The sequence below is a fragment of the Mchenga conophoros genome, linkage group LG9 (genome assembly GCF_057382185.1).
Source record: "Mchenga conophoros isolate Kocher_MC1m ecotype Shallow Benthic linkage group LG9, M_conophoros_male_GT1.1, whole genome shotgun sequence".
Classification (NCBI taxonomy): Eukaryota; Metazoa; Chordata; class Actinopteri; order Cichliformes; family Cichlidae; genus Mchenga; species Mchenga conophoros.
In genome coordinates, this window is record NC_140534.1 from 6,220,507 (window position 1) to 6,237,573 (window position 17,067).

Sequence of the window (17,067 nt, forward strand, 5' to 3'; positions counted from 1 at the left end):
GAACGCAGTCTTACATATTTGTTTAATATGTGCGTTGAAGGACATATCCTGGTCAAAAATCACTCCAAGGTTCCTCACAGTGTTACTGGAGGCCAAGGTAATGCCATCCAGAGTAAGAATCTGGTTAGATACCATATTTCTAAGATTTTCAGGGCCGAGTACAATAACTTCAGTTTTATCTGAATTAAGGAGCAGAAAGTTAGCGGCCATCCAGGTCTTTATGTCTTTGATACATTCTTGCAGTTTAACTATTGGTGTGTGTTATCTGGCTTCATAGATAGATAGAGCTGGGTGTCATCAGTATAGCAGTGAAAATGAAAATGTACACTATGTCTTCAGTCCATTAGCCTGCGATTAAATGGTGTCAAGATGGCTATTAAATGAAATCTTTTTATGATTGTAAAGCAATTAACTGTCATAAATCATCAAGAATCAAATATCTCTAGATGTTTACATTTAACAAAAATTTGAATAAAACTCTTACATTTGTGCTCTGCAACCTTCCAATTCTAAAGCATTATCACCAGAGTGCAATTAGCTGGCAGCCAGTTGAGGCGAGTCGCTTCAAATCAAAAAGACTCAGTCAGACTGATGACAACATGTTGGCAATCTGTATTTTTAAATTAGACAGCAATCATTTTCAAACCTTTGACAACTTTGCGGAGAGCAGTTGTACTCAGTCCAAGTCAGACTGAATCGTTTGAGGTAAGGTTGCTTGTGCAATAGAGGTAAGTGAGAAAAATTGATATGGCGCAGTATTGTGATATTTTGCATAGCGATATTGCGATCCAGAGACACTAAATATCAATATATTAATAAGTGAATCAAAATAAATAAATGAACAATAAAAAAATGAAAATATTGTGGAAGACTCTTCAACTAGCAGAAAGGCTCATCTATTGCACCACTATACTGTGATAACTTCCATTTACAACTGCAGTATAATATTACTAGTATAATATGATTAACTACATGTTCAATTTCACTTGCCAGCACCCAGGGCTAACTACTGCCAGGTCTGTTTAATCACGATATCATCTAAATATAACCTAAAGCTAACACAACATTTCACGAAAACATTGTCATACCAAGAATCAAACACGTCGGTGATAGTGGATGGTCCAGGGCTGCTTTGCCGCTTTGGGACCTGGACAACTTGTCACGAATTATGGTCTCTACCAGAAAATAGGATGTCCAACCATCAGTTTGTACCCTGATGCTCAAGCACACTTTGGTTAAGTAGCAGGACAATAATGTAAAGGACATAAGCAAGTCTATTTCTGAATGGCTCAACAAAACTAAATTAAGGTTTTGGACTTGAATCTAATTTCAGTGCTTTGGTATGACAGGCTATTCATGTTTGAATGGGGAAATACTTTCTCACACCAGTGTGTACACATTACTGTATACAGTAAATTTATCTCTTTCCACCTTTTTAAGTCTGTGCAACCTCAGGTTGCTCCAGCTTCGATTTGATTACAGCAATTTATCTAAATTGGTTTGTTTATTTGATGAGCAGCAAGTGAGTAAAAGAGCATGTGTTTTATGCTTAAACCTCAGCTCAAACACACAGCCTTTATGTGACTCTTTGCTGGGTTATCTCCAGTGATTTACAACACAAATAATACTCAAGAGTTTTCATTTATTGTTTTAGTGTTACAGAAAAACTACAAACTAATCTAATCAAAACTGCAGTTTCTGTGTCACAAATTGGAAGTGAATGTATGTGTATGTTTAGATATGGGTGCAGCCTCACACAGGCAGGATGTCAGTGACAGGAGGATTAGGAGAGGAGCCATGGTGTGTATTGATCCACAAACAAACATGATCTGGATAGTCTAAGCCTCAAACTACTATTCAGGCTGTGCATTCACTTTTCATTTTCTGTTTATTTTTTTGTTTTGTGAGTGTGCGTCTGTACGTGTGTGCGCATGTGTATGTGTGTCGCTGGACTTGCATTGATGTGATTGGACCTCGTAGGTTCGTAATTTCATTTGCCAAACACATAGAACTCAAATAGAACGGTTGTCCCTGTGACCTGTCAGCTCCTTCTACCTGAAAGCATATATGTGCATAAACTCAGCTGGTGTCTCCTCCATTATCAAATCCTCCTTTTCTGTTAATCTGTCTGTTCACACCTTTTGTTTGTTTTGTTCCTATTTATTTGGTTACGATGTTCATGATAATCATCAAGGACAAGGCCCAAACAAAAAATTCAAATTTGTACCATGGGAATCTGTAATTGTGGAAATGCAAGATCAAGATGTATGGCCACATTTGAGATGATTTCTCATCTGTAAATTTAGAAATCATATTACAGTCACTAAGGAAAGAAATCACAATGGGTTTCACAATGGGTTCACCCAAAACCTTGGCCTATTGTGACCCACACCTGTTTTCAAACCTGGGTTCATGTGATTAGGTAGAGCAGGGTGTCAAACTCAAATGCACAGTGGGCCAAAATTCAAAACTGGAACAAAGTCGTGGGCTAACATTAATATTTATTGAAAAAAAAAAATCTTCCTCCAGATATAAGAATGAATCTTTTCTTATGGACTCAAACACGTTTTGCTGAAAAACTGAATATGGAACAAGCAAAGCTTAGTACTAAACAATATACTGTATATATTAGCTGTATAATACCAGTAGGCCAGCTCTAATAATAATTTGGTAGGGCCAGAGTTTGACACCTATGAGGTAGAGGATCAAAAGGGGGTCCATGACCTTCTTGGGGATGCTCCCAATAGTGCTTAAATCTGGGAACATCCGCTAATTTCTTGTAGAACTGAAGAAGCTCTTCAAATGAGAGAAACTTAAAGAAGTCCGGTCATCTTTCTTTTCAAGCTCCTTAGACTGTGTCCACATAGTGTAAAGAGAAAAAAAAACTGCCCCTTTTGTTCACATAGACTACGATCAGCTGGATTCAGTTTGTGCAGGGAGGAGAGAGATCTTGAAGTAGTCTATAAATATTGATGAGTTACGATTTGAAAGAGCTTTTATTATTGCTGCATGAAAACACAAGAACATGACAGTAAAATGCAAACTACAGGTTAAAAAAACTATCCACTGCTGCTGATTCAACGTGGACTCAAAGACAGCATGTTAACAGTTTGCCAACAGTGAAGAATCCAGAAGAATGGTAAATCAGAGTGTATGCTGATCCCAATCAAATGGCCAATGTTTGAATTTCAACAACCAACAAAAGCAGTAGCATTGCAGCCTCCATTTCTACCTGTACCCGTTTCTAAAGTAGAATAGCTATGGTGATTGCTGTGAAGTGTGTGTCCTATTTAGGTTGGGGATCTGTGATGCATCAGATCTTGATGAATGGAATACTTAAGCTTAAAATCTTTAATTCTGGCAGAACATGGCTTAGAGCGGAGCAGCCATATGCCGCAACCAATTATTACATTTTGTAGCAGTCACCTGATCCAGCTCTAATTATATGCTTAAGCAAAAAGGAAAGTTTTAAGAAGTTTCTTGGACATAGAGAGGGTATCTGACTCTTGGTCAAGGTGCAACTTTCAAAGAGACATTTAACAAGATGTTAGTAGGTGGTATGTATACTTTTGCCTGATACTGTGTGTGAGCAACATGGGGTTAATATCTTGCCCGAGGATAATTGGCATGCAGACTGGGGGAGCCAGGGATCGAACCGCCAACCTTCCCAAAGATGAGGATTCTATATTAATTTTCAGCCTTGTCCCTTGCACACACAGATTTGACATTTTTCAGATTTCAACATTCTGTTGATGTTATTGTGTTATGATGCACAATAAGTAATTTAGTCATTGCCTAAATTCGAAACAGAAACTGCGAACAGCTGAAGTTGGTGTATTGTTTTTATGTAATGCATGATATGGGTTTTGTGTTTTTTGGAGCACAGGATGAACCGCCTGAGTACCTTGCCCCGAGGATTTGGGTCATTGCCTGCTCTGGAGGTGTTGGACCTCACCTATAACAACCTGAACCAGAACTGTCTTCCAGGGAATTTCTTTTACCTCAGTTAGTGTGCATGAAGACACACACACACACACACACACACACACACACACACACACACACACACACACACTGTGTATTTATACCCTTGTGGGGACATCTCGTTGACATAATGCTTTCCCTAGCCCCTTACCCTAACCCTAACCATCAAAAATGAAGGCCTAACCCTGACCCTTACCCTAAACCTAACCATAACCTAATTGTAACCCTGACACTAAAACCACAGTTCTTCAAACTCGTGGGGACTGGGATTTCGGTCCCCACGAGGGCTGTTTGTCCCCACAAGTATAGTAAACTACTAATTTTTGGTCCCCATTAATATCCGTCCATACACACACACAAAAGTTCAAAATCATAGAGTCTGCCCAAAAGAATTTCCAAAGTCTCAAAGAGTTATAGAATTATTTTAGTTTATCCCATTCTTGTGGCAGTGAAGCTATATTCAATTCAATTCAGTGTTACTCATGTAGCGCCAAATCACAACAACAGTCGCCTCAAGGCGTTTTATATTTTAAGGTATACCCTACAATAATACAGCCTATGGGGCCAAAATTGCGAACCTGTCGCAGATTGCACGGACGGACGGGGTCTTGTTTAGTTAAGCTTTTTAATATTTTGCCTTCCATAAACAACTAGGTGCCTAATTTGGAAACTTTGGAAACTCACCCTGTCTCTTGCTAACTTATGTTGATGATGTTGCTGAGTTTGCTCTTGATTGATTAGGCTGTTGTGTTGTTCTCCACCATCATTGCACACGGATACAAAGTAACAGGGATCTCTGTTTTCCAGCAACTCTGCGAGCTCTTTATTTGAGTGACAATGACTTTGAGGTCCTTCCAGCTGACATTGGGAAGCTGACGAAGCTGCAAATAGTAAGTCAATATGAATAGAAGTCTTGGAATATTCAAGTCCTATTTGAATTTTAAATCAATGTAAGCATGTGATCTTGTTTAATAAGTGAACGCATCCTCTTTTTGCTTTGTGTATTTTTTCTCTTTAGTTGAGTCTTAGAGATAATGATCTGATCTCGCTGCCTAAGGAGATTGGGGATTTAGCTCATCTCAAAGAGCTTCACATCCAGGGCAACAGACTGACCGTTCTGCCCCCGGAACTTGGTACTGCCCACATACAAACAACTCTTTAGAGAATAGCATATTGATTTACTGTATGTGTATTTCCTGGAGAGTTTGCCTGCTGACCGATGCTGAAATCCTGGACCTATCTCTTAGCCTAACCCAAACTTAACGCAGACCTAATCAAAGTCTTTTTTCCTAAAACTGAATGCTTTACATTATGGGGACTGGCTCTTTGCCCTAAAAACGTATTATTAAATCATCACTGTGATCCAAATACATTCATCTGTTAAAACTGAGTGTTTATGTTTAAAATAGAAATCTGGTGAGAAAAGCTGTGTTCTTTGTCATCACATTTCCTTTTTAAAGGGTCTTAAGCATATGTAAAGGCAAGAGCTGAGTTTCTCTACCAACTGAATAAATCTGGGTGGGTGAACTGTTAGAGCAGTACTGTACTCTTCCTAATTAGCACTGCAATTCCCATGATCAAAGCCCTCAACCTGATGGCTCTGAAGCTGTATAGCAAGCTGCATCTAACTTTGTAAATGTGATTAGTTTGCAGAATACAAGATAAACATCAGACATATGAGAAAATGCTTCAATGGCATGTTTGTATGTCCTCTTGTCTACAGGTAATCTGGATCTGACTGGCCCTAAACAGGTGTTTAAAGCAGAGAATAATCCTTGGGTTACTCCCATTGCAGACCAGTTCCAGCTAGGAGTCTCCCATGTTTTTGAATATGTTCGTTCCGAGACCTATAAATAGTAAGTATTACAAGTTACACACACACAAATGTATATGTTTATCTGCAATGCTTGCATTCTTTGTCGCAGTAATATATATATATATATATATATATATATATATATATATATATATATATATATATATATATATATATATATATATACACACACATACATGCAAAGGGTACTTTGGCGGAGAAGAAAGTTAGAGTCTACACTGGAAAGCAGAAGACTGCTATTAATTCTTTGTTCCAAGCAGCAGGACATGCTGCAAATCCTCTGTGTGAATGCTTCAAACTGCTGCTCTGAGGCATGCTCTGGAACTGATCCCTGCACTGTGTGGCTGTGGGCGAGAGAGACAAAAAGACCATGTCTCAAACAAATTCCATTCCACTATATGTTTGCATACTTCTGTGAGATTTGTTATAGCACCGTGAAGATATAGAGTAGTGCATACAAATGTCACACTTTGTCTGATTTGAACTCTTTTTTTTTTTTTTGACCCACACACAAAATATTTTTCTTCAGCACTTAAATGTCTTGATTTTTATTATTTTATTATTTTAATTATTTTTAATATGCATTTTAAAGTCATTACTAGTGAACTAATTACCAAAAGACCAATCGAGAAGGCTGATGGTGGAAATACAAACATTGTGGTCTCCAGTAAAAATGAAACAAGAAGACGCGCAAGATGCAGGGCTTGAAAATGTAAAGTCAGGCTTTGCCGTTGCCATAGTATGTTGTATCCATTGTAATATCTGATCAACATACTGACCTATCATTTCACTGGACCATGATCTCCCCATCAGTACAAGATGTAGGCTCCAGTGTGCAGATAGTTTTACATAATGTATCAAGCGTTATCTTTCCCTCAAAAGCATCAATGGGAACTCAGGGAATGTTTGTTTTTTTGTTTTTGTTTTTGTTTTGTGTTTTTAGATTTAATTAATCCATAGTTCTATGGCCTTTGAGCAGCTTTTTATTCTTTTGGTGCAGTCAAACAAAGGTGTGTGTTGGAATGTGTTAGACAAGATAAGTAAACATCATGGGTATGTTGAGTTTGCCTCAGATCTATGTGGTACTCTAAAAAGGCAGCAATGTGGGAGTCTAGAGTATAAAATATAATGCCTCATATAGTGTTCATGTTAATGTGGAAATGGCCTTAGAACACACTTTTTCTGTGGCGAATTTCTTGAGGGATCTCTCTGTATTTGGTAGAATACATTTCTCTGATCAGACCACTCACCATAATACACCGTGATATGTAATGCTCCACTATCGGGACAACATAAGCTTCCATACAGACTCATTGTTACTGAGTCAGTGTTGAAAGTTACATAATTCCTTCTAGTCCTCAGAGGATAGTCCTTTTCCTCCTTTTTTCCATGTTTTTTAATATGACACTATCATTCTTAGCTTGGGACAGTTTTTCATACAGATTTTTTGATGGTATTATTTATGGTGCAACAAAAGCCTAATTTAAAATGACAAAACATTTTGAGTCTAATGTTGGCTGTAACAGTTCTGCTTTAATCACAGAGCTGCATCCTTACAATGCCCGTAATTATATTTCTTAACTGATGATTTTGATATATGTTTTATCTTTTTCGGATACCACATACATGGTTGCATCTGAAAAGTCCTTCTGTTCAAGATCATGATTATCCCTCAGTTTTTATAAACTAAAGACAGAAACGTGGGTTTTAAGCCTTTTTTGACCAGGATTAAAATATTTTGCATTATACGGAAATTATGCATTATAACCATTTATCACTGCGACAGAAAGTGGGATGGCTGCCTTCAGCCTTCAACGAGCTGTCTAATTTAAACATCGTATCAAGCTGAGTTTACAGTTCTTATGCATTTTTTAATGTAGCATTGGTTCTTTAGCTTTACTGTTGATTTTCGCAGTGTAAAACAAACGGTGGTGGATGGGAGCATCAACAAAGTGAACTTTTCTTCGTTAGAGCTTGTTGATCCGTCTTAGAGCTAGTTGATTATTAAATCAATGACAGGATCACAAAGTGGGTGAAACAACACAGCAGATAACAACAGAACACAGATAACAACAGATAACACAACAGCAGCTTCCCTGTTGACATTCTAAATGACATTAGATGACATTCTAAATTCTAGTTCCTTCCACTTGGCTTTATAGCCTCTGTTACACCAGTGCAGTACGGGGATCAATTGTTCAGCATAATAATAGTTTCTCAGGCATGGAAGTGCCATTCCCTCTGTCTCTTTCTTTGATTCATTTAGTTCTAAAGGAATACATGGCTAATGCCTTCATGAAATTCTTTAAAAAGAAAATGTGTATATTTTAAAAAAGTTATTACAGTATTCTCATCGATGTAGCAGGAGTACAGCAACTGCAGTAGTTTCAGATTTTTTCTTTTTCCCTCTTTTTCTTTTTCCCTCTCTGAACTAACTTTAATAGTTCCAAACCAAACATCTATTTGACCCCCATCCCTACATAACTCTTCAAAGAAGTCTTACCATTATTTAATGATGTGATTTTAAATCTATGCATCCATCCATCTTCTTCTGCTTATCTGGGGCCAAGTCACAGGGGCAGCAGCCTAAGCTGAGGAGCCCAGACCTCCCTTTGCCCGGCCACTCCCTCCAGCGTGTCCTGGGTCTACCCCAGGGCCTCCTCCCAGTGGGACATGCACGGAGCACTTCACCGAGGAGGCATCCTTGTTAGATGCCCAAACCACCTCAACTGGCTTATTTCGATATGGAGGAGTAACGACTCTACTCTGATCTGTAAGGGAGGAGCCAGCCACCCTGGCAGGTCATTCCTCCCAATCATGCCCCTCCAGGTCTCACTGTCGTTCCCCATATGAGTGTAAGACCACAGGGTCCCCAGGTATAGCACCCTACCTTGGGACTCCAAGAAGGTCAGGTACTCTAAACTGTCATTCAGCGCATAAGCATCCGACCTGAAGGTGCAGGGAACAAACCTTCTTGTTCACCGGAAGAACTCAGAAGATCTACTAAGATACCCATCCCAGCCCGCTGCCTCTCACCAAGACCAATTCCAGAATAAGACAGACTCCAGCCCCTCTCCAGGAGATTGGTTCCGCAGCCCAAGCCATGCTACATCCCATACCTACATCTAGTTGGTACTCCTCAACCCCACACACTTGCTCAGGCTTCTTCCGTCTGCCAGAGATCAGTCCGCCAGGTTCTCCTCCCCTGGCTGCTGCCCAGCACACACACACCCCGATCCCTGCGGTGCCTCCTGCAGGTGGTGGGCCTATGTCCTTTTTTCTGGCTTTGCCCGGTCAGGCCCCTTGGACTAAGGCCCGGCCACCAGACGCTCCAACACAGGCACCCTCCCCAGGCCTGGCTTCAAGGCGGGGCCCTGTTAACTATCCCAAGCAAGGTGAACTGTTCCCTTGGTCTTTCATTCACAGCAATTTTTGTATCGCTCTTTGTCTGGTCCCTCACCCAGGACCAATATGCTATGGGAGACCCTACGAGTGGTCGAAAGCCCCCAGACAACATAGCTCCTGGGATTCCTGGGAAACAAAAAACTAAATGTGATCGGTTTATCTTTAATTAACAAGGTACATAGGCTGTTATAATTGCTGAAAAGTAACTGTAGTATCAGATGTAAAACAAAATTGTCAAGCTGTTGTAGGATTTTAGGAATTATTTGGAGTTCATCAAGGCACAAAATGGCACTAGTAAAGTAATAATAATGATATTTTTGTGGCTTCAGAGTGATCTTATCTCTGTGCTTGTCCTCCAAGACTTCAATGCAGCATTTGACAACACTATTCACATTTAATACTATTTTAACTTTACAGATTAGAATATGTTGTTGCTATTAAAAGTAATGTACTGTGCGGCTTTGGATTTTGAAATTCATACTAGGTGCATCTACTAAAAAGTACAGATGAGTTCAGCCTCAACGTCAAAATCTGAGGTTAAGTTTTTAGAATGTCTTTTGAATGCGATTAATTACAGAAGAAGATACCATGCGTGCATCTACAAAAAATTCTTTTTCCAATCCTTTGACATTTAGGTCCAGGTCAGGGGCCAAGTTTTCTGAAAATGTTGTGAATACAATAAATTGAGAAAGATGGCATCGAAGATTTTTAAAACGTTACCATAGGTGCGTCTTCTAGTATCCTGAAGAATACCACTGTATTTGTCATAAAAACAAATGACACAAATCAGTCTTTCTATCAGATAAAGATGCAAAGTAGCACTGAGGATTCTTGGTGTGATTTTGACAAGGATATTTTCTTCACTTCACACTTTAAACAAATGTGAAGGACTGCCTTCTTTTATCTGTATTGCTCATACAATTTTCCATTGACACATTCTGTCTCTGGAGTGATGCTGAGGAACTGGTTTGTGTGGTGGTTACTTCTAGTCTATCCATCCATCCATCCATCCATCCATCTTCTTTCGCTTTATCCGGGGCCGGGTCGTGTGAGCAGCAGCCTAAGCAGAGAAGCCCAGACCTCCCTCTCCCCAGCCACCTCCTTTAGCTTATCTGGGGGAACACCAAGGCGTTCCCAGGCCAGCCGAGAGATATATGCGACTTCCGGCGCCCCCCGTGTGCGGCAGCCTGTTACAGCAGCTCTGCTCATTCTGAGTTTCTTTCTTTCTTATCTTTTCTTCTCGTAATTTTTTATAACTAACGTATCAGTAATTAGACTCTGCAACCATTCAACAAATTTCCCACGTGTGGGACTAGTAAAGGTTATCTTATCTTATCTTATCTTATCTTATAATCTCTCCAGCGTGTCCTGGGTCTGCCCCGGGGCCTCCTCCCGGTGGGACATGCCCGGAACACCTCGCCCAGGAGGCATCCTTGTCAGATGCCCGAACCACCTGAGCTGGCTCCTTTCAATGTGGAGGAGCAGCGGCTCTACTCTGAGCCCCTCCCGGATGGTTGAACTTCTCACCCTATCTCTAAGGGAGAGGCCAGCTACCCTTCGGAGGAAGCTCATTTCCGCCGCTTGTTTCCGCGATCTCGTTCTTTTGGTCACTACCCACAGCTCATGGCCATAGGTGAGGGTAGGGTTCCAGTGCGAGCTGGAGGCCATCACCCGATGAAGCCAACAGAACCACATCATCCATGAAAAGCAGACATTAGATTCTGAGGCCACTGAAGTGAAAGTCCTCCGCCACTTGGCTGCGCCTAGAAATCCTGTCCATAAACATTATGAACAGAATCGGTGACAAAGGGCAGCCCTGGTGGACCCCATTACCCACCGGGAATGAGTCCAACTTATTGCCGGCAATGCGAACCAAGCTCTTGCAACGGTTGTATAAGGATCAAATGGCTCGTAGCAATGGGCCAGACACCCCATACTCCCGTAGCACCTCCCACAGGACACCCCAAGGGACAGAGTTGAATGCCTTCTCCAAGTCTACAAAACACATGTAGACTGGTTGGGCAAACTCCCATGCACCCTCAAGTATCCTCGAGAGGATAAAGAGCTGGTCCAGTGTTCCACGACCAGGACGAAAACTGCATTGTTCCTCCTGTATCTGAGGTTCGACTAGCGGACGAACTCTCCTTTCCAGCACCCTGGCATAGACTTTCCCAGGGAGGCTGAGGAGTGTGATCCCCCTGTAGTTGGAACACACCCTCCGGTCCCCCTTCTTAAAAATGGGGACCACCACCCCGGTCTGCCAGTCCAGGGGTACTGCCCCTGATCTCCACGCAACATTGTAGAGGCGTGTCAGCCAGGACAGCCCTATAATGTCCAGAGCCTTCAGGAACTCGGGGCAGACCTCATCCACACCAGGGGCTCTGCCACCAAGGAGTTGTTTAACTGCCTCAGTGACCTCGTCCCCAGAAATTGGCGGGTCATCCCCCTCACCCCCAGACTCTGCTTCCTCCTCGGAAGACATGTCAATGGGATTAAGGAGGTCGTCGAAGTATTCCTTCCACTGCCCAACAATTTTCTCAGTCGAAGTCAGCAGCGCTCCGCCAGCGCTACACAGTGCAGGTAGAGCACCGCTTTCCCCTCCTGAGACGCCTGACGGTTTGCCAGAATCTCTTCGAGGCAGTCCAAAAGTCTTTTTCCATAACCTCTCCGAACTCCTCCCACACCCGAGTTTTTGCTTCAGCCACTGCCCGAGCTGCATTCCGCATTCCTACCTGTCAGCTGCCTCCGAAGTCCCACAGGCTAGCCAAGCCTGATAGGACTCCTTCTTCAGCCTGGTGGCTCCCTTCACCTCTGGTGTCCACCATTTGGTTTGGGGGTTACCACTACGACAGGTACCAACCACCTTGCAGCCGCAGCTCAATGCAGCAGCTTCGGCAATGGAGATGCTGAACATAGTCCATTCGGACTCAATGTCCCCAGTCTTCCTCAGAGTGCTGTTGAAGCTCTGCCGGAGGTGTGCGTTGAAAATCTCACGGACTGGGGCCTCTGCTAGGCGTTCCCAGCACACCCTCATTACGCGATTAGGTGCACCGGATCTGTCCAGCATCCTCCCCCGCCACCTGATCCAACTCACCACCAGGTGGTGATCAGTTGACAGCTCAGCCCCTCTCTTTACCCGAGTGTCAAGAACATATGGTCGCAGGTGTGGTGATACGATTACAAAATCGATCATCGACCTGCGGCCTAGAGCGTTCTGGTGCCACGTGCACTTATGGACACTCTTATGTTCGAAAAAGGTGTTTGTTATGGCCAAACTGTGATTTGCACAGAAGTCCAATATCAAAACACCGCTTGGGTTCAGATCAGGGAGGCCGTTCCTCCGAATCACGCCCCTCCAGGTCTCGCTGTCGTTACCCACGTGAGCATTGAAGGCTCCCAGTAGGACAACAGAGTCTCCAGGTGGAGCACCTTCCAGAACCCCACCCAGGAACTCTAAGAAGGCTGGGTACTCTGAGCCGCCACTCGGCGCATAAGCACACATGACAGTGAGGACCCGTTCCCCGACCCTAAGGCGCAGGGAACAAACCCTCTCATCCACCGGGAAGAACCCCAACATACAGGCAGCAAGCCGAGGGGATATTAGAATACCCACCCCAGCCCGCCGCCTCTCACCAGGGGCAACTCCAGACTGAGACAGAGTCCAGCCCCTCTCCAGGAGACCAAGCCATGCGTAGAGGTGAGCCCCACTATATCTAGCCGGTACCTCTCAACCTCACGCACTAACTCAGGCTCCTTCCACACCAGAGAGGTGTTGCCAGCCTTGGTAGCCAGGGATCAGTCCGCCTGGGCCTCTGCTCCTGGCTGCCGCCACCTGGCACACAATGCACCCGGCCCCTACGGCACCTCCTGTCGGTGGTGGGCCTGCGGGAGGATGGGCCCATGTCCCCTTTTCGGGCTGTGCCCGGCCGGGCCCCATGGAGTAAGGCCCAGCCACCAGGCGCTCGCCCTCAGGCACCCTCCCCGGGCCTGGCTGCAGGGTGGGGCCCTGGTAACCCTATCTTGGGCAGGGTAAACTGTTCCCTCAATGTTTTCCTCATAAAGGTCTTCTGAATCGCTCTTTGTCTGGTCCCTCACCCAGGACATATTTGCCATGGGAGACCCTACCAGGAGCCAAAAGCCCCCAGACAACATAGCCCCTGGGATCCCTGGGACACACAAACCCCTCCACCACCATAAGGTAGTGATTCACAGAGGGGTACTTCTAGTCTAGATTATAGTAATTTTTTATGTGAACTGAAAACACGCTGCAAAAGCATGATAGGCACTAGAAAGATCATATTTATCCTATTTTGACTTTTCTTCACTTACTACCTGAATTTACTTTAATATTTGTGGTATGCAGTTGCCCCTCCATGAACCTGCTCCAGGTTTTTTCCTGTTAAAAGGGAGTTCTCCCTTCCCACCATTGCCAAACACTTGCTCATAGGCAGTGTTGGGAAGGTTACTTTTAAAATGTATTCCACTACAGATTACAGAATACATGCCCCAAAATGTATTTTGTAACGTATTCCGTTACGTTACTCAATGGGAGTAAAGTACTCTGAATACTTTGGATTACTTAATATGTTATCATGCTATTTACAACTACATGAATGTGATTTATTACTATTACTTAAGGTCCTCTGGCTAATACGTTGGGTTCCATGTCGGGCTCGTAGCCGAAAAATAGCTTTACTTTGTTCTCTGGGTCAAGTTTGCTAGCGAGAGACAGAGAGAGGCGTTGAAAGGTTGCTCCAACGGAACTTATTGTTTCGGAGGAAAACAAAAACACAGTGTACAGTCGAGTCTTAATAGCGTACTTACAACTGGGCTCGTCAGGCACTCTTCTTGGCTGCAGTGGTTATTATTATATTTACATGCTTCCAGCTCCTGTTTCTGCTCGATGACAACTCGTACTTTTCCACTCTCCTTTTTCTCCCTCCTCGCGCTCACAGACACATAACGGGTATGGCGGTCCATTCTCCCTGCAGCACGGACTACACTGCCCATGATGCTACATTCTTTAGGGCTATGCCTGTAGCATTCTGCCTATTAGCTTAGCACAACAACAAAACGGCGCTCTCTCACCCAGGAAACACACAGTCGCAGAGAGAGCGCGCATCACCCTGTAAGCATGGCAACCATAACGCTGCCGCTTGGAACAACAGAACATAGCTGTCAAACAAAACCCAAACAGTCCTGACCCGCGACAATATGAAACAGAAAAATACCGCCGTGTAATCCATTTATTTCAACAAAGTAACTGTATTCTAAATACCACCTTTTTAAATGGTAACTGTAACGGAATACAGTTACTCATATTTTGTATTTTAAATACATAACGGCGGTACATGTTTTCCGTTACTCCCCAACACTGCTCATAGGGTATTGTTTGATTGTTTGTGAAGGTCTGCAGTGTAAATTGGGCCTTATAAAAAAGATATGTCCATCAAGCCAACTTTTAAAAACATCTCAAGCATTAATAACAGAGCACAGCTTGCGGTTCAATACAGCAACAAAATATTCATACATTTCAGTTTTTTTAAATATCCACCATAAAACATTTGTGGTGGATTGCATTGTTGCAATTTTTCCTGGACTATAACTAAAATGTGTGCCGTTTTAATTCAGCTCTGCCAGCCAAGAACGCTCGGGTTGTATTTTAGGATAAACAGTTGCACATCATGATTATTTGTATCGGTCAGGGTGGATGATGGAGCATTTACCTGCACTATATAGTCGACTCCAACTCTGTCTATGCAATCAATCACTGTCACTGCTGAAGTCAGCATTCATAAAAGCAATAATCACTCCCATCTGTACACCTGCAGACAAACCAAAAGCTTATCCACAACAAAACATTTTCTTCTTTAAAAAAGCTTAAGCAAGGAACTGGGAGCCTTGCATAAGGCGTGCAAGTTGTGCCTTGTAATTAATCCAGACCAACGCAATTCGGCTTGAGTTGTGTCCCTTTCAATTGAAGTCAAGGTGAAAAAATACGTCAATTAGACGGCTTTATGTTTGTGAAGATGTTTCACCTCTCGTGATTTATCCCAAGTGAAAAATCACATTTTTGATACTCTGTAACAGATCCAGTTGGCATCACAGAGTTGCAACTACTGGCGCATGTATAGGACTTGCAGAAAGTGATTTTAAAAAAGCCATCTTCACTGAAAATGGTTCTTAGATACATAATATGATGACCTTTAATAGGAGGGGGGAAAATAGACAAATTTAATTAATGTAAGGATTTTTAATTTTATTGGATCATTTTCATAATTTTTTGATCACTTTTAATACAGCAAATATTGCACTAACACTACAGCCACACTAAGGAAAACAGTGGTTCGATGTCACAGTACAGTCAACATTTTTGCAACCTTTTGCTATAAATCTTTGTCTTTGAAATGGTTGCTTGACTAACAGGGATCATTTCTTTGACAACTTGCAGTCAGTTGCTTTTCTTCAAAGAGATTTCGTTACCTAAAGACCGTGAAATAACTGACAGTCATTCTGCTGTAAGTTTGACGTCAGTTAAACAGAAATTCATAAGAACTACTTACATTTGAGTTCAGCTATCACCTCAAAGATTTGAAACAGAATTTCTTTCACAGACCACTTTGCTTTTGTATATGAATAAAAGCAATATACAATTAGTCCCTTATTGCAAAAACACAAAGTATGTATTGTCGTTATTGTCGTGAGTCGTTCAACATCCTAACCACATGCTGCTGGAAGCAGATAAAGTATGCATTTGACGAATGCTGATTGGTTTACTGGTGAGCTGGAATAGGGAAGGGAGTTACGGTGACAGAGTTCACCAGAAATGTGAAAACTGTGAGGAAAAAAAAGATAAAACTTCAAAGATCAAAAACTACAGTATAAAAAAACACAGACTGTTGCTGCAGTAGAAACCTTTTGTTGTTTTTAATGGTCTTTTGTTATAACTTCAATCTTATGTGTGGTTGGCTGGCGGATATACAGCAAAGCAAGAGTGACCCACAGACCAGTTATACCACATACTTTGTACAGTGACAATAAATTCTGCTCAAGCCGTAACTTATGTTAGTTTTGGTAAGTGGTGTTTATGTCAGAGGTCATTGTGTTAACATAAGGATTTTATGAGCGTGATTGTTAACTAATCCTTCCATTGGTCTGATAGCAAAAACAGAGAAAAATGTATGAAAATAGATTTATTGGGGATTAAAATATAATAAAAAATGCTGAACATTTAGCTCATTTCATATAACATGCTGATCCAGTATCAGAGGCTAAGTGACTAAACTTTGAAAAAATACCACATTATGGATAACTGTTTATTTTCATTTAAGTCTTCAGTTACTCCTTATGTGATGAACAAGGTCTACGCTGGTCTCAGCATCTGGACAAGCTTAACTCCACTCATGGCTGGTTTTCAGTTTGCTGTCCCAAACTGTGAAAGACACAATATGAATAGACTGTAAAAATAAGTAAATAAGAAATATGTATTACTGTAAAACAGCACAACAGGGAAAGAGAAGGACACACATACACACACATTCACATCTAGCAGCAGTCTTTCTTTTGACAGGTGTTAATTTCTTCACAGCTTTATTTACACCTGACTAAATGTCCTTCCTCTTCAAATCGTGTCAACACACTCACACATACACACACACGCACGCACACACGCACACATACACACACATCTGTCCACACCCCCAGTTTCTGTCTAATGAAAATAGAATGAATATCTGGCTGTTATCATCTTATTGCTGTGGTGGGAAAAAGTCATTTTAAATATTTTTCAGAATATCTTTCTTTCTGTCATTCTCAAAAATAATGTTTTCTTGAAAGTTGAA

At 42.0% G+C, this 17,067-nt stretch overlaps 1 protein-coding gene across 1 annotated transcript in view; it reads left to right on the forward strand.

Moving 5' to 3' along the window:
- Positions 1-17,067, forward strand: part of rsu1 (Ras suppressor protein 1) — a 39,586-nt gene that overhangs the window by 8,059 nt on the left and 14,460 nt on the right. The window contains exons 5-8 of the mRNA XM_085286230.1: positions 3,887-4,005; positions 4,792-4,874; positions 5,003-5,117; positions 5,708-5,840. Of these exons, the coding sequence (XP_085142356.1) occupies positions 3,887-4,005; positions 4,792-4,874; positions 5,003-5,117; positions 5,708-5,840 (450 nt within the window). The remainder of the gene's footprint in view (positions 1-3,886; positions 4,006-4,791; positions 4,875-5,002; positions 5,118-5,707; positions 5,841-17,067) is intronic.